Source organism: Echinops telfairi, unplaced genomic scaffold, assembly GCF_000313985.2.
Source record: "Echinops telfairi isolate 266 unplaced genomic scaffold, ASM31398v2 ScPeMD7_19;HRSCAF=73, whole genome shotgun sequence".
Lineage (NCBI taxonomy): Eukaryota > Metazoa > Chordata > Mammalia > Afrosoricida > Tenrecidae > Echinops > Echinops telfairi.
The window spans coordinates 5,049,904-5,075,515 of NW_022103916.1; the positions used below are offsets into that span (position 1 = coordinate 5,049,904).

The 25,612-nt window shown below is 48.3% G+C and overlaps 4 protein-coding genes across 7 annotated transcripts in view; all 4 read right to left on the reverse strand.

The window, feature by feature from the left end:
* TBC1D25 (TBC1 domain family member 25) overlaps positions 1 to 716 on the reverse strand; it is a 25,945-nt gene extending 25,229 nt beyond the window's left edge. The window contains exon 1 of the mRNA XM_004713174.3: positions 564 to 716. Coding sequence (XP_004713231.1) covers positions 564 to 683 — 120 coding nt within the window. The 5' untranslated portion in view covers positions 684 to 716. The remainder of the gene's footprint in view (positions 1 to 563) is intronic.
* A 7,557-nt stretch (positions 717 to 8,273) lies between these two features.
* LOC101639153 (EBP cholestenol delta-isomerase) lies at positions 8,274 to 12,752 on the reverse strand. Of its 2 annotated transcripts, XM_045288287.1 has the most exons (5): positions 11,849 to 12,752; positions 10,431 to 10,775; positions 9,787 to 9,823; positions 9,529 to 9,659; positions 8,274 to 8,742 (listed from the first exon to the last, which is right to left on the reverse strand). In XM_045288287.1, the coding sequence occupies exons 2-5, from the start codon at positions 10,726 to 10,728 to the stop codon at positions 8,519 to 8,521; spliced, it is 690 nt and encodes a 229-aa protein (XP_045144222.1). In that variant the 5' UTR covers positions 10,729 to 10,775; positions 11,849 to 12,752; the 3' UTR covers positions 8,274 to 8,518. The 2 variants fall into 2 exon arrangements, with proteins under 2 accessions (XP_045144222.1, XP_004713271.1); XM_004713214.2 differs by lacking the exon at positions 11,849 to 12,752 and having other exon boundaries at positions 10,431 to 10,952.
* Positions 12,753 to 12,837: 85 nt separating this feature from the next.
* On the reverse strand, positions 12,838 to 22,326 carry PORCN (porcupine O-acyltransferase). Of its 3 annotated transcripts, none has more exons than XM_004713175.2 (15): positions 22,253 to 22,326; positions 21,359 to 21,523; positions 20,237 to 20,429; positions 19,587 to 19,630; positions 19,034 to 19,215; positions 18,823 to 18,953; positions 18,689 to 18,706; positions 17,540 to 17,554; positions 17,316 to 17,441; positions 17,081 to 17,181; positions 15,940 to 16,016; positions 15,789 to 15,852; positions 15,593 to 15,678; positions 14,544 to 14,654; positions 12,838 to 13,360 (listed from the first exon to the last, which is right to left on the reverse strand). In XM_004713175.2, the coding sequence occupies exons 2-15, from the start codon at positions 21,492 to 21,494 to the stop codon at positions 13,259 to 13,261; spliced, it is 1,386 nt and encodes a 461-aa protein (XP_004713232.1). In that variant the 5' UTR covers positions 21,495 to 21,523; positions 22,253 to 22,326; the 3' UTR covers positions 12,838 to 13,258. The 3 variants fall into 3 exon arrangements, with proteins under 3 accessions (XP_004713232.1, XP_045144221.1, XP_004713235.2); XM_045288286.1 differs by lacking the exons at positions 17,540 to 17,554; positions 22,253 to 22,326 and adding exons at positions 21,816 to 21,949; positions 22,053 to 22,238; XM_004713178.2 differs by lacking the exons at positions 17,540 to 17,554; positions 18,689 to 18,706; positions 22,253 to 22,326 and adding exons at positions 21,816 to 21,949; positions 22,053 to 22,238.
* Positions 22,249 to 25,612, reverse strand: part of LOC101639467 (bridging integrator 2-like) — a 20,919-nt gene continuing 17,555 nt past the window's right edge. The window contains 1 exon segment of the mRNA XM_030885065.2: positions 22,249 to 22,391. Coding sequence (XP_030740925.2) covers positions 22,249 to 22,391 — 143 coding nt within the window.

A 25,612-nucleotide genomic window follows, 5' to 3' on the forward strand; every position in this document is an offset into this window, starting at 1 on the left:
CCCCGCATGTGCATGACTCCTTTTAATTCCAGTCCTTGCTTTTTCAATACCTCCTCTGGGTCTTTCCCCCGACCACCCTGATTAAAGTTCATCACCTTTTTCATTATGTCCTCATATCCGAACCATCTTATTTATTGAGCTGTCAGTCTCTCTCACAATCCGTCAGCTCATCGAGGGTGGAGACTCTCAATATCACTATTTGTTGACTGACTTCAGAGCCCTCTCCATCCCACAGGGCTCCGCCCCTCAACTACTATGGCCCCTCCTCCAACTCCACAGCCTCTTCCCCTTACCTATTCTCTTCACCCATCTATTCCATAAACCCTCACCTTTCCATTTTTCAGTATTTTGCCCCAATATAGGTCCCTCTGGCCCGGCACCCTAACACCCTGCCCCTGCATCTCCAGGTTCAGTTCCCATTTCCACCAGCCCTCTGCCCTCTGCCTTCAAACCTCGCCCCGCCGGTAACGCCCCAAATCGCAGGCCCCGCCCCCGCCCTAGGATACTTGGGTTGGGGTGGGGGTGGGGATGGGGAGGACGGGCAGACCGACCACCGGTCTCACCTTGACTCGGACCCGTACCACCTCCCGCTCCTCCTCCTCAGCCGGCGCCGCCTGTACTCCCCCGCCAGGCGAAGGCGCTCCGGAGCCGGCCAAGTCCGAAGACCCCGAGGCCGCTGCCATCCCGCTGCCGCTAGCTCAGGATGACAGCTGACTGTTGCCTCCTAGCCCATACACAGCGTGCACCCCACAGTGCGGGTGCCCACGACCCCACCTTGCGCCCATACGCAGGCGCAGACTATGCCGCACGACCCAACCCCCACCGCCCCTCCCACCTGGCCCAGGGTGGTGGTATGAGCATGCGTGTAGGAGTGCTCTTGCAAATGGCCCCGCCCCCCAAAGCCGGGACTTGACCTCACATCGGTTAAAATGCAGGTACCTGGAAAGGCTTCGCCTCCCCTCCCCTCCCCTCCCTTCCTCTTGAAGTTTGGTTTTCTTTGGCACTTTACCTTAGGATTCATCTAGTTGTGTGATGACCTATATTAGGACTAGAGAAGTGGGCGGGTAAAGGAGGCTGTTGCGCGATGACGTCAAGGCTGCAGACCCCGCCCGCAGTCTCCGTGCGCCTCTGCTGACAGATGATGTCATTTATTTAAATACCTGTGGTCCTTCCTCAAATGAGTGCTGTGCAGGAAAAAAATAAATGCTTTTCCCAGAGGATTTTTAAAAAAAGTAGTGTCAATGACTATTTGGATTATCCTATGTTTATGAAATATTAGAAAAGGGAAATGCTAAGGAAAAAAATGTATTCTTAGTTACTGTGGGCAAGAGGAAGGGTGTGATGGAATACCTGTTTTAGTTTCTAGGGTCCCTTTAAAAAGAGACCTTGTTGTTCTCTTGGGAGGAAATAACAATTTTGAGGTCAAAGATTTTATCAACTTTTTAACAAAATTCATATGGACATCTTCCCAAATCATTGAAGGTTTGCAACAAGTTTGCAAGAATGCTGCCCCCACACGTTTTTAGAGGGACCAAATGTTTTAAAGGAAGTTGGTAAGACCTCAAATATGCACCAAGACAGAGAAGACCACCAACCTCAATGAATGGAAAAACTGTGACTAAAATTCACAAACTGGTGGGAGGTTTTACCATTGATGCAATAGCTCCTGAAGTTAGGATTTCACATGGTTTGGCATTTTTAATTTTAAGTGAGCATCTTGCCCTCAGCATGCTTTCAGCTTGATAGGTACCAAAAGTGTTGCATGAAAACCAGCTAGCGCAAAGAGTTGATCCTTCCATCAGTATTCTAAGCAACATTGAAGCGAATGAAAGATAATTTGTGGAACCAATTGTATGCTGGGAAGAGTCTTAGATTTACCAATATGATCCAGAGGGCAAAGTCCAATCAAAACAGTAGCTTTTGAGGGGATCTGTTGGGTCAATTGACTTCAAGACACAGAAGCAGACTCAGCAGGTCATAGTGACTGTTAGTTGGGGTAATCTCGATCGATTTTCTGAAAGGACAATTATGGGGGCTTATTAGGAAGAAAAATGGAAGCTGCTTTGTAAGAAAAAGACCAAGAAAGTTACACTGAGATTCCCACCTGCCCTTTTCACAACAATGCACCTGCTTCGTTCTTTCATGGCAGCAAGAGCTATCCGACAGGAGCTCACCCTTCAGCCCTAACCTTGCCCTTTCAGATATCTTTTTGGTCCCCAAACTTGAGCATTGCAAAGGAACATGATGGGAGGCCCAGGAGGATGCCACGACTACCATTTTCATGTGGTATAAATCACAGTGAATTCTTTGGGGGGGAGAGTTGGAGAAACGGGGGAAGAGTTGGAGAAATGGCAATACCACCTTTAGAAGCATTGTATCAGAACTTAAAATTCTGAGTGCTAGGTTTGCAGAGGGCTATGGTTTACAGTGAAAGCCCTAAATTCATTTCTGAGTCTCTACAAAGATTCAGCCTCCACTGAATTCTTTCTGACCATTAACTAGCTTTGTGAATACCTTTGTCCTCAGGCAGAGAATGTTAGAAAGTAGACAGCTACAGTGCCCTTAGCCAGTGCGGGGAGGAGCGACCTCGCCCATAGGGACTTGCCTGGGTGTGCCTTTAATGGAATTTGGGATACTCAGAGTCGGCTTGATCATGAGTCATATCCTAACTGCTGTGGTTGGAGGGCCCTAGGTTTCTATCTAGAATGCTATCCCAATCATGGTCCCTTCTGTAGTCCCACCTGCAACTGTGATGGTTGCTTTTGTGATGGTTTCCCTCATACTCCATGTATTATTTAAGTGGCCCTGTTTCCATAAGTTCTTGGAAGTTATTATAGTCTTGAAGGAGCCCTGGTGGCCTAGTGGTTATGTGTTGGGCTGAGATTCAAAAGGTCAGCAGTTCAAAACCACCAGTCGGGAGAAATACTGGACTTTCGATTCCTGTAAATAGTTCCAGTCTCGGTAACTCAGGCAATTCTACCTGTACTATACAGTCGCTGAGTCAGCATCAACTGGAGGGCAATGATCATGGCCTTGTGCTGATGGTCTCCCTCAGGTGGATGATGTGTCTTTGTCTTGTTTTTGTCCTGTTTAAAACTTAATATGTCTAATAAATTAATTTTATTCAAATAAATTATATTTGCATTTGGGGTCTCTTTTCTCCCTTACAATAGTATATATACACCTAGATGGAGGATATGTCAGAAACAGTAGCTGCTGTGTGGAGTTTATGTCAATAAAACTTTTTAAAAATCAATAGCTTCACATTTTGATGGTTTTTGTTTAATAAAAGTTTCTATGATTTTTTTAAGTTTCTATGATTTTTGTAGTAATATTTCTTGGTTTACCCTTGTAATTTAATGTCAGGGGATTTTTTACACCCAATGTCACTGAATTTTAAAGTGCCAAAATTTTGTCATTAATTTACCAAAATTAAAAATAGTACACACATACACACATTTTTAGTATATACTATTTTCCAGTAGTGAAGAATAATAGTGCTGCATATTTATGTTTTGTGATTTCTGTATACATGTTCAGAATATTCATTAAATAATTTATCAAAAGATCAATGCTTATGTAATTTGGAGGTCCTAGTATTTTCATGTTTGCCTTCATGTCATTTAATCCTCATAATGCATTGATTGAAGTAGGCCCTGTTATCAAACGCTATGTATCTACTGAATATAAATTGAATAAATGAACATATCTTAGACTTTTTTGAGAAACTTCATGCTGAAAATTACAAAAAAGCATTCTCCCCACGTCACTATACAACTTATGCGGCTTGGGCTTGGAAAAAATATTGACTGCTCTTACAAATGCCATTTTTAACAAAGAAGTCTTGTAAAATGCCTGGGTTTTAATTAGTATTGTATTGCTGTGCGAACGCTACTCTTAAAGTTAAGCTTTTAATAAAGTCTGGCATTCAATTTTTATATATTTTAAAATAAGATATTGCCTTGATATTAATATTCCATTAGCTATCTCTATTTTCTGAGAGTTATGATAGTGTATAATTTTTTTTGAAATCCCAAAGAGGGTTAGTTATTGGCATACCTTGTTTTGTGTCCATAGAATAAAAACACCTATGGCACTGCTGGGTTTTCTGATGGAAACAAGGAGTCTGAGAATCTGCTGCTTATTTAAATTTAGGGTGGAATGAGCAAGCCATTATCCTAGAGCTTGAAATTTAACCTGAAGGTATAGCGGCACAGGTTTTAGACAAGGATATGACATGGTCAGATATCGCGCTTAATTATGGAGAGAGCCTTGGATGGAAAGGCACTCGAAGCAAGGAGATCAAAAACAAGGTCATGGCCATAGTCCTGAGTCAAATCTACATGGTTTGTTTGGGCGGAAGACCGGTCGATCCCCTGAATTCACTTACACGGATGCCAATACGAGCAAAGCTATCAAGAATATGCTGATGGAGGATTTGGAGAATCCCAAAAAGTATATCCCTGGAACAAAAATGATCTTAGCCAGCATTAAGAAGAAAGGAGAAAGGGCAGACTTGATAGCTTATCAAAATAAAGCTACTAATGAGTAATAGTTGTATACTGCCATATTGATTATAAAATAGGAATGTCTTGTGGCTTTTTTGAAAACACACACCATATTTAAATTGATCTCATACACCAGAAATAAGATAATGAATGACTGATAACAATATTTTGTTTGGACAGTCTTACATTAAAGCTTGGCTGTGGTTAAATGAGTCTGATCAAATTTTTAAATTTTTGATAGAAATTTCTGTGCAGCAAGTGTTATCACTGTTTTTCCCTAAGGTGTGATTGGACTTTGGGGCTAGGTTGGATCGGTAATGTGGAATTCGTCACAAAGATGGTGATTGCCATCTTAAACCTATAGATCGATTTTATATTTAGCCATATATCTGATTATCTGAATATATTTGAAAAGTGGGAAGTCTCCACACTGCCTCATGGAACAGAGCAAGACGCATCTATTGCAATTTGTATTCATGAGCCTGTTTAAATGCAAGGGTTAAAGATAAGGTAGCAAAGGTCACTTGATCCTTTTGCTTTTAAATGTGTTAATCTAATTAAAATTTCCAGTCTAAAATAGTGTCTTTTCATTAACAAAAAGCATTGCCATGCGATTTGTGTATGATATCAAATTAAAGAATATTTAACACTTAAAAAAAAGCCCTATGAGGTAGATACTATTTTGTTTTCTGGAGGTAGATACTATTATTATTAGCATTTTACGGATGAACGCACAGAAGGCTGGGGAGTGTAAAAAATATGCTTAAGGTCCTAGGAGTAATAAACAGCACAGAGACAGAGAGCAGCCCATGCAATGGATGGAAGGTGGGGTTGTGCTAGTCGTATCTAAGGAGGCAGAGGCAATGATGGAGTGGTTGATGGGCTATGAGGTGAGAAAGTAATTGGGATGAGATCATGCAGAGCCTTGGCATTACAGTGAGCACTTCTCCAAAGGTACACTATAAGCCCAGGGAGAACAAGGATTTGAACGGAAGCCATGCCTCGACTGGAGCCAGTCCTCATTCTTTGTCAGTTCCTCAAAGTTCCTTGAGTATCTAATTGTTTTATGACTGAAGGTCTGTAAGGTAAATCCTAGAAGTATGGGTGAGTGATGTGATGGGGTCTGTGGGGTGGAATATAGTGAATTATTTATATAGCTCTTCTAGTCATAGCCTTTATTCTTCCCACCTTCATTTTCCTGATGGGTCTGAATAAAGAGGGGAGGAAAGATACTGATTGGATTATGCATCAGTGGTTGCTAACAGGGTTGTAAGTGCCATCTTGCTGGGTATAAAATAGGCCATCACGGAAAGGGTGTGGGGTGTGGGGTGAATCTTACTCCCAGCAAGTGAAAGCTAGGAGGGGAGCTCATCCTTTGGACCTCGATATCCCTGCACATGGAACCTCCTTGATCTGAGAGACAGTTTTAATATCAGAGGAATGGCAGCAGCAGCAGCAGCAGCAGAACCAGAATGCAGAGCATGAGACAGAGCGGTGGAGTTCCCAGCCCACAGAGCAAGTAAAGCTGAGTGCTTTTGAGCAAGAGGCTGGCTTGGGGAACAGGGTGGCTCTGGGAACTTCATTGGAAAAGCTGGATGCCTTTGGCTTGGGGTTTATGACAGTGGCGTGCCCTTTAGCTCTAAAGGCCTTTGTAACACTCCTAAGCAGGGCAAAGGCCAGGCCAGAAGGCTGAGGGGCCAGAGAAGCCTGCTTGTGGGTATGGCAGGGAAGAAACTCTTCTGACTGAACAACTGTATCCTGAGCATTTCTCACCTGTTAACTTCCCTAATAGACACCATACTCACAAGCAATGTCTATGAATTCTGTGTAGCTATTTCAATGAATTCTCAAACCCAGCTGAGGTGAAGAATACATAGAAATTGGCCTTGAATGTTGCTGAGGTGGAGTTTGATTTTTCCCCCCTCCCCTTTGCGTAGCTGGAGGTCAGGCGCCACCCTCCATGTCAACATTTTTTATAGGGAGAGGATGAGTGATGAAGGCGCATAGGGTGAATGATGAGGGGTTTGTAGGATAAGTGATGGTAAGGATTTCTGGATATATGATGGAGCGTCTATCAGTGATGGGGCTTTGTGGGGTAAATGATGGAGCTTGTGGGATAAGTAATCTAGGGGGTTATAGAATTCTGTGGGGTACTAGGGGCTCTGCAGGATGACTGATTGGGGCACTACAAGGTGACCAAAGACCTGAGGGTTGAGTGATAGGTCGTCTTTAGGGCGAGCATGAGAGGGACTGTGGTGTTAATGATGGGATGTCTGTGGCTAATGTACTGAGTAATTGGTATTGGGGAGTGGGCTGTGTGAGGGGGTCTGTGTGGTGAATGATGGGGTACATATGCTACGGTAAGGGAAATCCACAGGGTGAGTCTGTAGGGTAATAAAAGGTGTGTGGAGCGAATGATGGGCTATCCGTGTTGAATTATGGGAGTGTGTAAGATGTGTGATGCAGGGTCTATGGGGTGAGTGGTTGGGATCTGTGGCGTGAATGACATGGGACTGTTGAGTTTGTATTGTGGTGATCTGTGGGGTTAGCATGAATGATGGGGTTTTGAGGGGATGAGTGAACTGGGCTACAGAATGTGATGGGGGTCTGTGGGTTGAGCGAATGATGGATTGTGAGGTGAGAGAAGGGAATCTCTGGAGGGGCAGAAGTCAGTGGAATGAGTGCTAGATCTGTGGTCTAAGTGACGAGGGGGTCGCTGTGGTACGAGATGAGGGCTGTGGAGTGATAGGGTCTGTGGCATGGTTGCTGAGGGATTGTCGGGGGGTGGGGTGGGGGTGACAGGCTGGCAGGTGATAGAGGTCTATGAGGTAAATGATGGAGTCATAGGGTATGTGACAGAGGGCTACAGGATCAATGAGGGTGGGATTCTTTAGGGTGATTGTTAAGAGGGCCTGTAGGGTGAGTGATGGGGGTGTTTGTGGAGTTATCTCAGGCCTGCTAAGAGTGAGGAGGTATCTGAGTACCAGGATTGTAGGGTGTATAATGAGGGCTCTGTAAAATTATGTATGGCGGGGTGTGTGTCTGTGTGGTGATCCTGATCTAAGATGATTTAGGAGGTAGGAGTGGGAATCTGGGGCTGAGAATGTCTGTACGATGAATGAGGTGGGGAGGCCTATCGGGTGAGTTAGGGCATGTTTGAGAATGCTGGGGTTTGTGGGTTCTGTAAGGTGACTGATGGAAAGTTTGTAGGGTAAATGATGGGAGTTTGGGGAGGAATTGGAAATATATGGGGTTAATGATGGGATCTGCGGGGGGCGAGTGGTCTAAGGAGTCAGTAAAGTAAGTCTTGGGGTTTTCAAGGCGAGCTATGGGTTAGCGATTGGGGATCGATAGGGTGGGTGGTGGGTCTGTGCAGTGAATGATGGGAAGGCTGGAGGTGACTGATAGGAAAGTCTATAGTATGAGTGATAGAGATCTGTAGGGTGGATTATATAGTTATTTGGGGGCAGTGGTGAGGTATCTGAGGGGGTAATTAGGGAGCTATAATGTGTCATGGAAGGTCTGAGTATTTGGGAATGAGTGTGGGGCTCATAATAGGGTTTGCTAGGTGAGTGAAAGGTCTTGTGGGGTCATCGGTAAGAGGTCTATGAGATGACAATGGGCTGAAAGAATGAATGGTAGACCGTGGAATAAAGTGAAAGGAATTGAAGGGTCAGTAATGGGGCATCTCTGGGGTTAGTAATGAAAGATTTCTCAGTGTTAGAGTCAAGATCTTTTATTTCCTGATTAAAAAAAAATTGCCCCCTAGGTCTTCTTCCCCGCCCCCTCCCCCAGGTCTTCTTGTGCCTTTGTTCCAACAGCTCTTGGCAGTAGCTCCACGTCGCTCCTTTCTTTCTTTCCACTCGCTGGCCCTTTTTGTGCCCACCCCTCAGCCGGAGTTTGGCAAGTCTGTTAGCTTTGCCCCTCTAACCGCTGGGAGCAGGAGTTGACTCTTCTGGCAAGTGATGAGTTCTCCATCAGCCAGTGTTCAAAGCCCAGCCCAGCACTCACTAGTTCAGCTTGCTCTGGATTTTTGCGGTCTTGGCATCCAGTGTGCTCTGGGCATAAGTGAGATGCTTCACAGAATCAAGCACGAGGACTCCCGGCAACACCAGCCACAAGGCATTCAAGAAAACAAAGTAAAACCAGAAGTAGAGTGGGTGACCCAGCTCTCCATGCTGGAACCCTTCGCGGTGCTCTGACAGGAAATACAGTGCATCCCCGTATATCTGGCCTGTGGGAAGTAGAAGGATAAGGAGAATCCCTGTGAGGAAGAGGAAGTTCGTCCAAGTGATTGATTCCAAGGCATTGTCCCAAGTCATCATTCAAAGTCTCAGGATTCCTGAACTCAGAGAGCTAAGAATTCTGACAACATAGAGCTGAACATTTCAGGGACTGGAGATGGTGCGGATTCTAGAAGTTGGAGAGCTAAAAATTCCTGAATGCAAGCGAGCTCAGATCTCCACAACTTAAGGGAGCTCCATAGAATTCAAAATTTAAGACAGCCCACGAATACAAGGGAGCTAATTTAAGAAATCCAGAGGCCTGTGTCTCAGGGGAAGCCCACTGCCATTGACTTGGTTCTAACTCACAGTGATCCTACAGGACAGAGTAGAACTGCCCCTTAGGGTTTATGAGACTTGAGCAGATAGCCTCACCTTTTTTCTGTGGCACAGCTGGTGGGTTCGAACTGCTGACCTTGTAGTTAGCAGCTCAATGTATAACCCACTATGCCACCAGGGCTCCTTCACAGATGAAATTACCTCAGAATCTGTATCCTGAGGACCGGAGGCTCCCCACCACCCTGGGGCCATGTCACTCTCACAGGAGATGGTATGAAGCAGGAGGAACAATGAAGCCTCCTTACTACAGAGAGCAGGGTCCGAGAAGGGCATGGGGGCTCCAGAACCTCAAGGGGTTTGTGATTCAATCCAACTCACCCCTGCATGGGCACAATGAGACCCCACCCACAGGGATGCCCCCCTTATCTGTGGATCCCCCATCAACCTCTTTTCCTCACCCACAGAAATCACAAGCTGGAGGACAAAGCGGATGGGTTGCTGGCGGAGAAAGGCAATCACCACCCACAGGCTGAGTGGTCCCCACGTCCATGCTGTGACAGTTTCCATGCACACTATGAAGGTGTCGTCCCTGGAGGAGAAAGGATGGGGGATGCCTGGCACCGGTGCAATCTCCCCACAGGGTGCCCCCTTAATGCTCCCTGTTTTGCCACCACCCCAACCAATACTAGGTTTCCTTGACATGGGCAAACACTTACAGAAGGTACCGACTGTCCCCTTTGGCATACTCTTTCCCTGAAGAAAACAAGAGTGATACATGAACAATAAAGGCTGGGAAATCAGCTCATATGGGTTACAGCACGGGGTGGGCGGTGTTATAAGAAAACAGGCTTTGGAACCATTACGTGCCTCCATTTCCTAATCTGGGAAATGGAATAGGTGTTTGAATTCTGTAAACTAAGAGGTGTCCCCGGCTTACCACGTATCCTGCGTTACAAAAACAGTCCTTATGACCTTCTGGTCTCTAAAAATAGTTTATCATTAGGATAATTTGCAGATGTTATCATTCTCAGATGTTTAATGTTATGATTTATACAGTTACTGAAAATAAAAGGCAATAATAATGAAAAAGAAGTATCCATTCATGTCAGAACCAACTTATGACAGCTGTTGGACGGGAACCCCCGTCCTAAGTCAGGGACTCCCTGAACATATGAAACAAGATAATGCAAGTAAGCCTTACACAGGACAGTGTTACTGTGGTTGTCTGGTATAAACAATTGGTCCAACAGAATAAATGGATGAAGGGTTGGTGGGTGAGTATGAACATCCAAGCCAATCCTTGCCCAAGTCCCCCTCCTCCCCCATGTCCCCAGAGCCCAAGAAAGAATTTAGGACTCACAGAGTTGGGATAAGAAGGCTTGGTCTCCAAGGAGGTCCTTATGGTAGAGGGTGAACCAGCCCTCAATCACCATGTGAATGAACCCGCACACTGCAAACCAGCACAGGGACAGCCGCCTCCAAGTCCCCAGTGGGATGACTGCAGCTCGACTGGACAACAGCCATGTGGTCACGACTAAGACCCCAGATGCTGAGAACAGGCCAGCCAGGAGATGCCAAGTAGGACGGTCATTGGGCACAAAGTTGTCTAGCCTTAGGTGCCGAGGCCAGTACGGGTGCATGGGGCTGACAGTGGTCATGGCTGTGTGCAGTTAAATAGAGAGAGGAGAAACAGGAACAGAAGAACCTGGACAACGAGAATGCCCAGAATGAGCGAGTAACATCAAATTCCAATAGTTCATTAAGACATGTAAACAGACTAAATTTACCAGTTAAAATGCAGACAATAAACCTACTTTAAAAATAACGTTTTAAGAACAAGGATTCCTGGTGGTGCTATGGGCTAAGCATTGGGTGGTTAACCTTAAGGTAAGTGGCTCAAACCCACCAGCCTCTCAGTAGAAGAAAGATGAGGTTGTCTACTCCCCTAAAATTGTAGTCTTGGAAACCTTAAGGGGGGCAGTTCTACTCTGTCCTATAGCAGCAGTATGCATCAGAATTGCCTGGATGGTAGTGGGTTTTTATAAAGAAACCGGACCTGGTTCCCATTCTTACAGTTTAGTAAAGGAGACAAGGCGTTATTTCAACACTCGGGGATGACAGTGGAAGTGGCATAGGAAACAGGTCTGGCTAAGGGTCAAAGTCTGTTATGCTGAGGGACACAAAGGAACCAGGCCAGATCTTGCCTTCAGGGTTGTCTAGAGAGGCAGACACAAAACCCTGGTCCGAATCTCAGGGCGGGGTTCCTACTTTAACCCTGAAAAGTCCAACGGGGGGGACAGACGGATGAGAGACCAGTAATTACAGCGTGCTTAAAAAGGCAGGCCACCCTTGAGACAGCGCACAACGCTGATAACGTGCAAGGAGAGAGGGAGGTGGAAGGGACTAAAAAAGGGGAAAACCCGGTTTCCTACTGGATTCCGACTCACAAAGACCCTATCTAAGGTTTCCAAGGCTACAAATCTTTATGGGAGTAGATAGCCTCGTCTTTCTTCTGCAGAGTGGTTGGTAAGTTTGAACAGCTGACCTTGGGCCGGTGCCGCTAGGTCAAAGGCAGAGACCACCAACAAACCAGACCCTAAAGTCCAGCAGTCCAATGAGAAGGCGGGTCTTCTGTGGTCCCAATAACCGCGCGGTAGCCGGAGAGGGGGTGCGGGGTGGCGAGGGGGGGCCCTCGCGCAGGCGCACCTTGAGCCAGCCTCCAGGCTGTTGAGAACTAAGGGTTACAGTGGATGGAGGGCCAGGCAAAGGGGTACTCACCTGGAAGCGTGGTTCGGGGATGCTTCTCCCACGGGCGCCTGGATCTATCTAGGTTGGCTTGCAGGCTCTGAATATTCTTAGATCAGGCCCATCCCCTCACGGCCCCCTCACACAGCGGGCCAATGGGAAGGCGGCCAATGCCACTCTCAACCAATAAAAGTCCTCTATGTGCCGCCGGCTCCGCCCTAACGCGTGGTGCCATTTTCGCTGTTGGCTGCGCCCAAGTCAGGAGTGAGGCGGAGGCAGGGAGGGGTTCAGGCGGGGTTGGGCCCAATCGGTACGTGTGGGGGGCAGGGGAGAGGCGGGGGCCTGGTTTCCTTGAGCTCCAAGCCATTCAGCGTGAAATCTGGGCTCGATATTCCCCACCCCACCGGAATCATTAGCAAGAGCATCTTCCTCCTCTGGTGTGAATCCAGACTGCCTTGTGTCTCCTGCCCATTTTCTAAGCAGATGCACTCACGCCAGTCCGCCAGCCCAAATGGGAAAGGAATTGAAACACTATCAGCAGATCAAAAGACCACATCCTGTACATGCCCCCCCCCCAGCCGCCGCTCGGGTCTTAAATACTACAGCTCTCAGAAATCCCCAGTCCCAATACCTGCAACTAGCCTCATCTCGTCCTATTTCAAGTCTGAAGAACCACTCAGAACCTAGCTCCCACAGTCCTGTCTAATTGGCAAGGAAACCTTTGGCGTCCCTCCCAGGTGTCTCATCCAATTAGAACCCAGAGCTCTTATTCTTAACAGCCAGTAAGCACCAACCCTTCATTTATCTTATTTTCACTCCTTTGTCCCAGTGAAAGCAGCCAATCAGATGCAGATCCCTCCATTTGCAGCCAATTAATAGCAGCCCTTTCCCTAACCTAACTAAATAAATTGTCCCCACCAAGAAAAATCGATCAGGACCAGGACTCTACTATCCTCAGGTTTATCATCCAATCACGGGCCAATTCTAAATCATAAATTAACCACACATCAATCACAACCTCCTCTTTCTTAATGGTTTTCTGCTTTCAAACTTTTATCTGTTGGAACCCCTTCCGATTCAGCTCTGTTAGTGAAGAAAGAGCCTATTGTATCTTTCCTACTTTTATTTGACAATAACAAACTGTATATTAAAAGGGGGAAAGCGTGTTGGCCCTGGATTTCCCCCCTCTCGGTATCCCCAAGAATCCCCCACCCCTAGACCCCATCAGGGACTTCCCTCCCCCTGCCTTGTGATGGGGTGAGGATCTTGAGGCATGGAAATGGAGTGTGTGTGTGTGTGTGTGTGTGTGTGTGTCTGGTGTGTGGCATGGAGGAGAGTTGGGAGTCAAGGATGGAGAGAGGAAAGGGGTAGACAGAGGGTCTTCCCTCATTCCCCATCATAACTGGCACCCTAAGGAGGAGTCTTGAGGGCCCACAGTGTGCCTTAGCCTATGAGACGGTAGAAGATCCAGCATCCAAAAGTGACCCAGTGACTGGCCCAGCTGAGCTCTGACCACTTGTGGACAGTGTATGCCATGCCGTAGCCCTGTGGGAGAGAGAGGTGATGGTCCCACTCAGAGGAGTGTCTCAGGAGAACTCATCATTTGCATACATCTAAGACTACACAATAACCCTAAATAACCCGAGGTGAGGTCCCATAGAAGGGTCCCGCATGTAGGTCTGAGGTTACTTGCTACCTCGTCATTTGCACTAGGAAAAGACTGGAAACTCTCAGTATCCACCAATAAGGGTCAAATGAAATCAACAATGTCACCTCCTTCCAGTAGAAAAAACGAACAATTAGAAGAATGATGATGGGCACTCTACGTGCTGAGGAAGACTTGCAAGGTGTATGTTCAAAGGCAAAATGTTGAATAATGCCACGTTTAGGGTAAAGCCCAGGGGGAGGGAATTAAAACTCATTTCTATATTTGCTTGGTATGCTTACAATTTGGGAGGATATTTTTATAAAATGAATAAAAGTGGTTGCCTGTGATGTGGCAGGGGGCAGAACTGGGAAGAAAAGATAAGAAGTATGAACAAGACATTTCCCTGAATATTGTTTAGTCTTTGAACCATTTGAAATATTGTCATAAAAATAAAACAAAAACATTACCCAGATTTGGCAGACTCGACCTGAATTTACAAAATTATTTTCTATCATAAAATGATAAAAATAATTTTTCTTTAATTACAAATTTTAAGCTAAAAAATATGTAAAAACTGAATTTTGCCAGAGCCACAGGAATAAAAGTGATTTTCAAACTATTTTAACTTAAAAAGAAATAAAATCTGGAATTTGCATCTTTGACACAAATGAAAATAGTATAAACGTTTTAAGTAGCAAGCTCGAGTTTACACGCTGAGTCAAAAAATTTTTAATTAAAAAAACCAACCAACAAACACCTAGATATTGCAAATCCCACTTAAAGAAAAATAAAATAAAAATTTCATCATTTAAAAAAAGCAAAAATTGGATACTGCACATCATCTCTATTTTAAAAAAAGCACCGTTTTAAATGGGAAAAAAACCCCCATTTTGTACACTTCACCCAACTAAAAGCCCCAAGAGTGTGACTCAACTAGAGGGGCAATGACAAAAGAGGACTGGGGAGGACTGGCTACATACACTAAAGAAATGCACCGTGAGGAGCTCATGCCTTGGTGCCCCACCTTTGTCCTCAGGTAGTGCCATCCCCTGGATACCTCCCCCCAGGGCCCCACCTCACCTGCTCCTCTGTGGTGTCATCCACATCAACATCGAACAGGGAGCCCAGGTAGGCCAGGTGGAAGATGGCCAGGCCCCCAAAGAGCAGGTTTAAGGCTCGCACCCCCAGGCCCTGTGGGGGACAGATGGATAGCCTTGGCAGCTGGACCTACTCACTGCCCCCCACCTCCACCTGGGCAGGGAAGACCAGGGAGACATACAAGGCACAGTGGGTGCAAGGAGGAAGGGTATCCCGGTTACTCCCTGAGGTAAGAAAGAGTTGATTCAGCTCCTCCCGTGGGAGCCCCGAGGGTATCCAAGGATGTGGGTACTGTTAACAATGAGGGTGTACAGGTCAAGGGTGGGGCAAGTATGTCCATTTGCAGGAGATGAGAGTATTCAGGCAGAGGAGGAAGATGGGTGGGGCTTTGAGTCACGAGGGGTTTATGATGATGAACCTGGTTGTCCAGTGGGAGGACAAATAAATATGAGGTTGTCCATAGTGCATATTGCAAAAATGAAAAACAATCCCCCCCCCAATTCCTACCATGACCTACAGTGTCCCAAAGGAGCCAGCCACTAACTGTGTCTGCTCACACTTCCCACCTCTCACCCCCCTGCTCAGGTCACACCGACACCTGGCTGGCTGTTCCTCAAATGTTCCAGGCCTCCTCTCATCTCAGGGCTTTTCCGTGGGTTGGTCTCTGTGCCTGGAGCGGTTCTCTCCTTCGCCCTCTTTCAGTTAAAGAGCTCAAAGTCACTCATCAGGGAGGCCCTATGGAAACTTGCAACCACTTACCTCTGGATACTTCCCGTTCTCCTTCCCTTCTCCATAGCGCTAATCCAGATCTAACAAACTGTCACATGTATTTTTATTGACTGTCACCCCATGAAAATGTTAGCCCTACATAAGCAGGGCTTTGGGCTTGCTTTATTTACTGTCTCCAGCACCTAGAACAGCGCTCCAGGAAGCCAGATACTCTGAGACAGATAGAAGATGGCAGCGGAAGTAATGCATTTTTGAGGGGGCTGTTTTGGGCACGAGGATGGTTGTCCAGGCTGAACCCTCACCAAGCGATGCTGGTGTGAACAGTCTGGCGGGCATCGTTTGGATAAGACGCAGGCACTGAGGATCCGAGCCAGGCGCTTCCGGAGGACTGGAGTAGGTGAGTAGAAATAAGGAAGTCAGGTTAGCCTCAGGGGATGGTGTTCCACCCCCACCCCCACCCTCAACCACCCTGTCTGCCAGACTGGCCCCTGCACTCACCATGTTCCACATAAGTGATAAAGGCCAGAGACAGCAGCACCGCGGCCAGGTGGAAGCTGAAGCCCTGGGGGGACCCAGGGGCAATGAGGTGAATAAGGAGGTCCTGCCCCCTCCCTCAGCTTCCACCCTGATCCCACTCCACCCTGCTCACGTGCAGGAGGGCGCTGGCTGCGTAGGTGACCAGCACGGCGGAGAAGGTCCCCAAGCGGAGGGCATTCTTGAAAACGTCTGGAGGGGGAAGAGGTGCATTAAGATTCCTGGAGATGCTCCAGGCCTTTCTGGAGAGCCGCAGGGCGAGGCTAGAACACCTACAAGCTGGTCAAACCTCCATGTCTTTAAAAGAGTATCAGATGTCACCTGTCCAGGAGAATGCTCACGGTTCCCAAACGCCTCTCACCCTTTCCCCAGTTGAGTCAATGTCAACTCCACCCTTCTAGTGCCTCCGGAGTCAGCCACCTTTGGTTCATTTTCCTCTCACTACTGCTCCTACATCGACTCCTGTCATTCTGCCATCTTCTAATGGATGCCACCACTGTCATCGCTGGCCTGGACGACTGCAGTGGGTTCCTCCCTGCTTTTGCCCCTCAGTCTGCCCTCGGTAGGTTAAATCTTCAAACAGCCCGTGGCCCTCCTCTGCTAGGAATCTCCTCGGGGTTTTCTCTGAGCCTGTATTTCACTCAGAAAAACCCAATAACCCATAAAGCACTTGGTCATCAGCCTCCTTGCCATTCCCAGCCTCCCCCGACACACACCCCTCACCTGTATAGCCTCACCTCCTTCCACACCCCTCACCTGTGTAGCCTCACCTCCTTCCACACCCCTCACCTGTGTAGCCTCACCTCCTTCCACTGTCCCCTTCACCCACTCCACTCTAGCCAGGAGAGTCTCCTCGCGGTTCTGCACACGCACCATGCATGCTCTCACCTCAGGGCTTTGGCTCGCACTCTTTCCTCCGCCTTCTTTAGGTCATTGCTCAAGTGGGACTTGCCCTGGCTAATGTTTCAAAGTTACAATCTTTTTTTTTTCTTTCAAAGTTGCAATCATTCCCCACTGTTTACTCCTGGTCCACATCTACTTGCTTAATTTCCCCCCCCACAATAGCACAGAACTATTGTGTGTTTTTTCCCCCTCTGATTTATTATGTTCCTCCCATTAAAATGCCAGCTACACAAAGGCAGGGATTTCTGTCTTCCCAGCCACCATTGAACATGCTGTAGGTGCTCGATAAAGAGCTATTGTGTGAAAGGGTCTACTTTGAGAACTCCCAGCTCTACAGTGACTTAGTGACTCACAATTATTTAGCCAATAAGACATGGGCAGGTTCCAGCTTGTGACAACTTCCACCATGGACCGGGGCAGCTCCACATTCAGTGGCTTAGACACTGTTAGGTCCCTGTGGATGCACGAGACATACAAACCCATTTGGGATGTCAACCAACCTCTCTTCCACTCTTTTTTTTCCTCCCCTGGGAGAGCACCTCACCCTCCTCCCACAGCTCTAGACAGCACCCCTTGCCCTCCCCACACCATTTCAGGTGGTCCTTCTCCTCGGTGAAGCCAGCCCCCGCCAGCGTGGCCGTGGCTTCGGACAGAAAGCCCACAAAATAGTTGCTGAAGTGGAAGGAGACAGCACTCTCGTAGGCGCGCAGCCACCTGGGGAGATGGGAGCAGGGAGAGCGGCATTGTGCCCAGATCTTGGCATGATACCCCCACCACCTGTTGGCATCCTTGTCCCGATTGGGTGGACTCACCTTACCATGGTGCCCCTAGTGTCCCCAGGGGTCAGGAGAGCAGCAGAGAAGAAAGGAAAGAGAGTCAGAGAGGCCCAGGAAGTTGGCCTGAGTCGTTCATAGATAAGATCGATAGAAACAGTGGTAAAAGAGGTGGACGGACAGCCAGCCATACATACACCGCCAGACGGTTTCATGCGGATGTGACAGGAGCTGTCTTAGCATATGACATGGTTTTGTAGCCTCACAGGGACAGACATCCAGACTCAGCCATTATCAGAAACTTAACCTCACAGCCCCAGACAAGCGCTATCACACTCCCAGCCTCACAATTCACTACCTGATTCAGTAACTGTAAGGCAGCCTCCAAATTCCCACCCTCCACCCTGTCCACATGCACAAACACAGCCACCCTGGTAGTTGCACAAGTAGACATTGTCCAAAAAAAACCAACTATGGGTCCTGGAACTAGGCCTTGTTTGAATGCTTGGCTGCTTAGTTGGGTGACATTGGGTAAGTCACTCAACCTTTCAAAGCCCCATTTGGCAACAGAGATAACCATCAGCCAGGGTATGGGGATGGATGGGGACGATGTTACATAATCAGACAGCTGGCTCTGATTTTTGACTTACAGTCAGTCCCACAGATGGACACCAGCACACAGTCACTTCGGACCTCTCAGCTAGCCAACACCAAGCTGCCAGCAGCACACAGGCAGAATCGGTCACAGAAAAGCACACAAGCCATCACAGTCAGCTGTGAAGACAGGTGACAATGACAGGATCCAATGACAGCCACACATTCCATCATTGACAATGGCACAACAGACAGCCATAGCTCACAGGCCCACCAACACATAAGCCTAAGCGAGAGTCACAGAAAGGTTCCTTCCTATTACAGTCACATAACTAGTTTCTAATGGGGAAATAGCTGAAGAGATGGACAACCAGATACACCAGAAGTCTCAGCGTGCTAGTTGTGCATTGATTCATAGCGCCAACCTTGGTCAAACAGATAGCCACAGACAGCCACTCACTCCGGCGTCTAGTCTTGGTAGGGGTGGGGGTGGGGTGGCAGTCAGACTCAGACTTAACAAAACCAATCAGCCCCAGACTGTGCCTCCCACTCCCCAGTTAGTCCCACTTGCCCTCAGTACCTGCCCTCATTTACCTGGCTTTGCGTTTCTTGCTGTAGTAACAGAAGACAGACAGAAGTATTAAGAGATAGGCTCAGGGTTGGGGAAACCCCCAGGCCCCTACCCAACCCCATTAATACAGGACAGAGGCCTCAAAAGCTGTGCTCACTTGCGAAGGAGACGGTCCCCGTCAAGGGGTATGAAGTACGGGAAGAGGTAGGGGCCCACACAGGTGGACAGCACAAGGCACAGCAGGGCCAGCACCAGGCTCCGGGCCACCTTCTGCAGCCATCGGCAGCTCTGTGGAGATTAAGACTCCATCAGCACCATCGTGTGGCCATTCCCACAGTCCCTGCCCACCTGTCCACCCAGGACCTCACCAATGGGCGGCCTTGGACAGCCTGTAGGTAGCTGTGGAAGGATATCCAGGGCCCAAAGACGATGGTGCCCACGAAGTAGAGGTAGCCCATGAACTCCACTGGTGAGGGCACTGCACCCACCTCGCCCCGGTCCAGGTCGAAGCCCAGAGACACCGCCTTCATGGCCACGATCATCTGAGCCCCTATGTGTGGCGCCCATGGTCAAGTGGAGGGTCAGAGAGCATGGCAGCGTGAGGGGGATGGGAGCATCAGGTGAGTGGGAAAGAGAGGTACAAGGACAGAGAGATGGGCATGGAGTCAGATAGGTAGGTGGGCAAGGGGGCCCAAGCTAGACAAGTATATGGGATGGGACAGATTTTTTTGTGGGGGGGCGGGGGAAGACCGCATGATGGAAAGAGACAGACACAGGGGAATTGGAGGCCTGTGTGTAAAGTGGGGTGGGCAGATCCAGGGAAAAAAGTAGGGAGAAGGAAAAATGGGGGGGGGGCGCGGGGATAAGAGATGTAGGCGGGGTGCCGAAAGGCTAGCTGGTGAGGGGGGCAGGGCTGCCTACCTCGCATCTTGTGCCATGTCACGGTGTCCACCATGTGCATCTCACTAGGGGAAAAAGGTGCTGGTCTTCACCCTATGACCCCCAGGGCCTCAGAGACCACAGAGGCGTCGAAACGGTGATGCCTTCCCTTGTCCACTGAGGAACAATTCTGAACTCCCTCCTCTGGGAGAGCCCAAGCCCTCTTTATTCCATATAGTCTTGTGAAAGGGCAAGGCTCCCAGATTTCTTCCCTAAGGAGATCTCCCTGTCCCGTGTAACCTCCTGTGACAACAATTTCTCCACATTCTTTCCTCCAGGGACATTTAACACCTTCTCTGTATTACATGTTAGGCAGCTAACTGCAAGGTCACCGGTTCAAACCCACCAGCCATTGTGAGCGCAAACAAGGAAGCCATCTGCGCTGGTGGATTGACAGGCTGGGGAACCATACAGAACAGTTCTCCTCTGTCTTACAGGGTGGCTGGGAATCAGAATCAGCTCTGGGGCCGGGCTGGTTTTCTGTTCAGTGTCTTCTCAGAGGAGAATTCTTCTCCCAGGTGCCTCTGGGGAATTCCACACCCTCCCAATCCAGGACAACCTGCCAAGGAGGAGCCCTAGGGGCCTATCTGCCCTTTGCCTAAGGGTGTAGGGATGAGGACTCACACCCATACCCCATAAGTAAGTAGATGAGGATGGTGACTGAGAGGAAGACTCCCCGATGGGAGGAATGTCGGCAGAGGAATAGCACAAGGTAGCACAGGAGGCTGAGTAGCACGACCCAAACCATATGCAGTTGGAAGAAGTGGTAGAGGCTGAAGAATCCTCCTGCTACGGTGCTTGCATGCTTCAGGTAGGATGGCAACCCTTTGGGTAAAAGAGAACGAGAAAGAGAAGATGGATGGGCTTGGGAGGAGGGGAAGGGCAACCCGGGCAGAAGCCACAGCCTGGGCAAAGGCCCAGAGGTTGCACGGTGGTGGGACAGAAGAGGCTCAAAGCAGGTGTTGGGCAGCTGGAGTCAGTGGCAGGGCTTGCGTTCAAAGGAAAAGAATATCTACAAAGGGCATTTGGGGCACCCTGGAGGAAATTCGATGATCAGTTATGCAGAGGCTGTGATTGTGGAGAATCTTGGGGGGCTACAAATGGAAGAGTTTTGTGTGTGTGTGTGTGTGTGTGTGTGTGCGCGAAGTATCATAATGTCAACAAGTTATTCAAGTGATTCAGAGAGATTAACGAACTAGTTGGCTACACAGACAGAACTAATGTGGCAAGATGCTGACTGCTGAGATATATATGGGTGCTCATTGTACTGTGCTTGCAACTTATTGTATTTCAAGACAGTAACACTGGGGGGAAAGAAAACATCCATCTATAAAAGAAAGAGAAAAGAAAAATCTTGTAGACCCATTAGATCTCAGATTTCCAGAAATATCTGCATCCTCTAAGCCTTGGAGTCTAAGGGTCTTGGAACCTTCTCATTTTAGGATCCCCAAAGCCTTGGATACAGACCTGCTGTGACTGTAGAAAAACTCCAGAATCCTAAAATCAAGAAATCTCTTCATGGTTCTACAAGTCCTGAACCCAGGACTATTGACATGCATGGCTTGACATCACAGGACCTGCCTTGGCATGGTATAGCACGTGATGGCTGGGGCACAGCAGGAATGTGGTGGAATGAGGCGAGGTAGGCCTGGTAGGGTGTGGTGGGGCTGGACTTGGTGGGGATTGGTTTGGCAGGGCAGGGCAAGGTGTGGCTTGTGGCAGGAATGATATGGTGTGGTGTGGCAGGCACTTACCAAGCCTCCACAGGAGGCGGCAGGTGAGGCAGATGGCAAGGAGCAGCCAGATCTGATCTAAGCCCTGCTGGGCAGTAGGCAGGAGACAACCCTGCAGCAGTTGCTGGAAAAATTCCTGGCGGCTGAAGGTGGCCATTGTGGACCCCCAGGGTTGGGTGGACAGACCTGCCGAAGAGGGGGTAGAAAGGGAGCTGAGATATCTATAGGGCAGACCAGGCTCAAGGGATGATCTTGAGCACTCAAATTTCCATCTGCGGCTGCCCGACCCATGTAGAGACAGGTACTGGGGGATTGGAGAATGAGAGCCTCAGATACCTCAGATCGAGGGTAGACCAACTGTGTGTGTGCGCGCGCGCGCGCCCACATCCCCCCACCCCCGCGCGCGCACACACACAGACAGATGTTCTGGGCGCGCGCGCACACACACACAGCCTGTGACCTGTAGGGAATGAAGGACCTCTCTCTTGATGCTGTGAACCGCCGGGATCCTGTGGTGATTGAATGGTGTATACATTCCTAGGCCTGTATATCAAATGGGGAGGTGGAGGGGTGAGCGTCCTGATTTCCAAGGTAGAACCAGCTTGAATCGCTCTGTGTGGAGGGCAGGGAGAGGGATCTTGTGATATTTGGGGGCCGTGTGCATCCCTCCTTGTATGGATGGGGGTATCCTGTATCCCCTTATGCCCCATCTCACCCCCACTGGGCCGCTCGCGGCCACCAACAAAGCTCTGTCCAGGTCCGGGGTCTGCGGGGAGGTAAAGGTGTCAAGGGGACAAGGTCGATCAGGGAGTCCAAAAGGTGATGGGGAGGGGGCATCAGGCGCTACTGATCAGTGCAGGGAAGGCAGGTTAGGGATGGGAGCGGGGAACCACGCGCGCACTCTTGGCGACCTACCTGGCGGGAAGGGACCCGTGGTCGGGGGGCCGGGACCGCACCACCGCCGCTGCGGCTGCCGCCTCCTCCGGGCAGCCTCCCCCGCAGGCCCAAAGGCCGGGACCAGCTGCGGCTCCCAGAGCGGCGCGGAGAGCGGGCCCTTTAAAAGCCGGGAAGGCCCGGCCCGCGGCTCAGCCAATGACAGGGCAGGATCAGGGCGGGGACGGGAGGTGGGGGAGCGAGAGAATTGAGGGAAGGAGGAGCGGGAGGGTTGAGTGAAGCGAGACGCGGGCGGACGTAGGCGCGCAGAATGTTCGCGCCCTCACCTTTCCGGCTTGTTAGCGCTTGATTGAGCCCCCGAACTTTTGTGTTGGGTGAGTCTTTGGCACGCCAAGAACAAATTTGGGACTCGCCAGATTTCTGATCCTTGGAAGCCAAGCTGGGAAAGAAAGATGGGGATGGAGAGAAGAGGAAAGCGCCCCCCCACGCCGTCCCCCGTCCCCCAACTCTCCAACTACTCGCACACGTTTTCTCAACACTTCGGGGGTGCCCCATTTCACGAATGAGAAAATAAGCTGAGGTCTCACCTTCCCCATCCTTTGAGAAAACCAGAGAACCTTCCAATTCTTCCCTATCTCCAAGCGCCCTCTAAGCCTAATGCCCCGGGGGCAGAAACACTTTAATGACCGTGTCACCTAGGAGCATGAATTAGGTGCTTCTGTTCCCCCACCCCCCACCCCCAGGGGCTTCCTGGGAGTGCTTTGTAAGTCATTCATAACTGATTTGCTGTCTTAATTACCCCCAGGACGTGTTCGGACCTATGTTTTCTTTCAAAGCAACTAGCCTGGGAACCTGAGGGCGTCTACTGCAGAGGACAGATCCCGAACATTTATAAAGCACTTACAGTAACCTCAACTCAGACTTGGACTTGGCTCGGATTTATGCAGTGTCTGGGCAGTCCCCACCTCCCTGTGTTGATGAAGGGTATAGAAAGGGGTTTCCAAAAATTTGTGGAAACGTAGAATTAAAAGGTAATAGAAAACTGGGGTGGGGGGATAATAAAAACTGATCTGTAATTCATAATAAGAAGTAAAAAAAAAAAAGAATAGAGTTTTCTCATGAACTTTAAAAAAGTATAAATATATACTTTTTCCCTCCCCAAACTGCTTCCTCAGGAGACAGGATGTAGTAGGTTGTGAACCACAAGGTCAACAGTGGGAACCACCAGCTTCTTGGGAGGAAAGATGAGGCTTACGGCTCCCATAAGGATTTCTAGCCTCAGAATCCCAAAGGGGCAGTTCTACTCTCTCCTATCTATAGATTCTGTGAGTTAGAGTTAACTTGATGGCAATGAATATATATGTATATCATATATATATGTATATATATATATATAATCACTGCCATCAAGTCGATACCAATTCATAGTGACTCTACAAGATGGGGTAGAACCGCCTGGGGGGGGGGTTCCAAGCTGCTGTCATTCTTTCTCCCACAACATGGCGATTTTTTTCCTTGAAATATTATCCATTTAGGTCTCCTCTTACTTCTGAAGGCAGTGTTTCCATCTCTTTAATCATTCCCTGAAGAATTCTGTGCTCTTCAATTTATACCATGCCAAAAGGGCCGTTGTAGCCAGTTTGAGGGACTCAAATTGTGTTCCTTTTCAATGTTCTTTGAGTTTGGGGACCGAAAGGAAGTCTGGAGGGGCAACATCAGGGCTGTCAGATGGATGGGGAAAGGTACCTCAAGGAAATTGTCCTAGGACCGTTCTGCTGCTGTCTACCCTCGAAGAATGAACGAGCAGGTACATTGTGGCAATAGCAAAATCCCTCCGGGCAACTTTCTTTAGCCCACCAATGCACGTTTAAATATTCTTTTTCAAACGAGTTGCTTTAATTCCAGGTGGTACCGATTTCTGGGCATAGCAAATACTGCACAACAGCTCTGGTAGGATTCCAGACTGGATTCCCTCCGACCTCACAGCTAAGATAGGAATGGCTGAGTCTGAAGGGAAGTACTAAAGAGATGGGCAATTGTACAATTTGTTTTCTTCTTTTCTCCAAAAGTGTATTCTTGAACGCACAGCAGGCTTCAGCACAACACTTCATCCTAACTATAGGTGGCAACAGACAAAAAAGCAGGGACTCCAGATGTTGACACAGGAACGGAATCAAGGGTCATCATGGCCTCAGTCCCCAAGAACAACGGACTTTGGGCGGGATTGCTTCAGTCCCCCTGTGCCTTCGCCGTCAGCTTCTTTGGGTCTTCTTTCTGTTTCTGCTTGAAGCCGTATCTTCCTCCTCTATTTTATTGGTCTGCTTCTTGGGTTGTTTCAGGGGTTCTTCTTGCCACCTTCGTGGCCTAATATGGCACCTCAGTTTTTAGTCTTCTTAAAACTACTTCATAATAAGTACCTGTGATTGTCCTGTGTGCTTTGAGAAAATCCATATAAAAAAAAATCCTGCCCCCCTACTCTGCTTTAAACCGACCTGGCCCAACCGATCCCCTCAGAAGCCACCGTTTTGATTGGACCTATTTTTTGCAGGCACCCTAATGATACAAGTGTGTCAGTGAGAGAACTTGTCTGCAGCCACCCACTGATCGCAGAGGTGTGTTTGAACATGCGTTGTTTGAAAGAAACGTGTGTATGTATGGACTGGCACTTGAGTAGTAATGCGTTTTTTACTTTTGATGCTTTTGTGTGTGCGCGCGCACATGCCCACGCATGTGTATTTCAAAAAAGGACCCATTTTCTCAAAGGAGGATTTATTGGGTACCTATTAGATGCACCCATGATTGTGAAGACGGCATAGGACTTTGCAACATCTCCTTCTGATATACATCGTCCTAGCCAACAGGAAAGCAACGAATAACTAATCCTTAGCTATGAAAGAGAATGGGCAAACCGGGTCAGGCTGGACCTCACTCTGACCTGAGAAGATAAGAGAAGCAGATTCTAATCATATTCATGCTCACCTATGTGGAACTCTCCAAGGCACATCCACTGACGCCAGAGGGCTTTGGGGCACCTTATTAAATCAGAGAGAATCAGTAGCAGTTCTTTGTGTGGAAACACCAATGACAAGCGAAGAGGGATGTATAAATCTCTGCTTTAAAAAAAATTAGCGTGAAGTTACATGGAGTTTTAACTCATAAATTACTACTCATGGATGCTACTTGAAAAAGATTTCACAGATTATATATAATGAATAATTGCATCGGCCAGATGCATGAATGCCAATTCCTTTTCTTTACAGCAGAATACCGGCCACACATATTTTATGAATTCAAGTTCATTATAATTTTCCCTCAGTTTACAAATAGTCAACAATGACTCTCTCTCTCTCTCTCTCTCTCTCTCTCTCTCTCTCTCTCTCT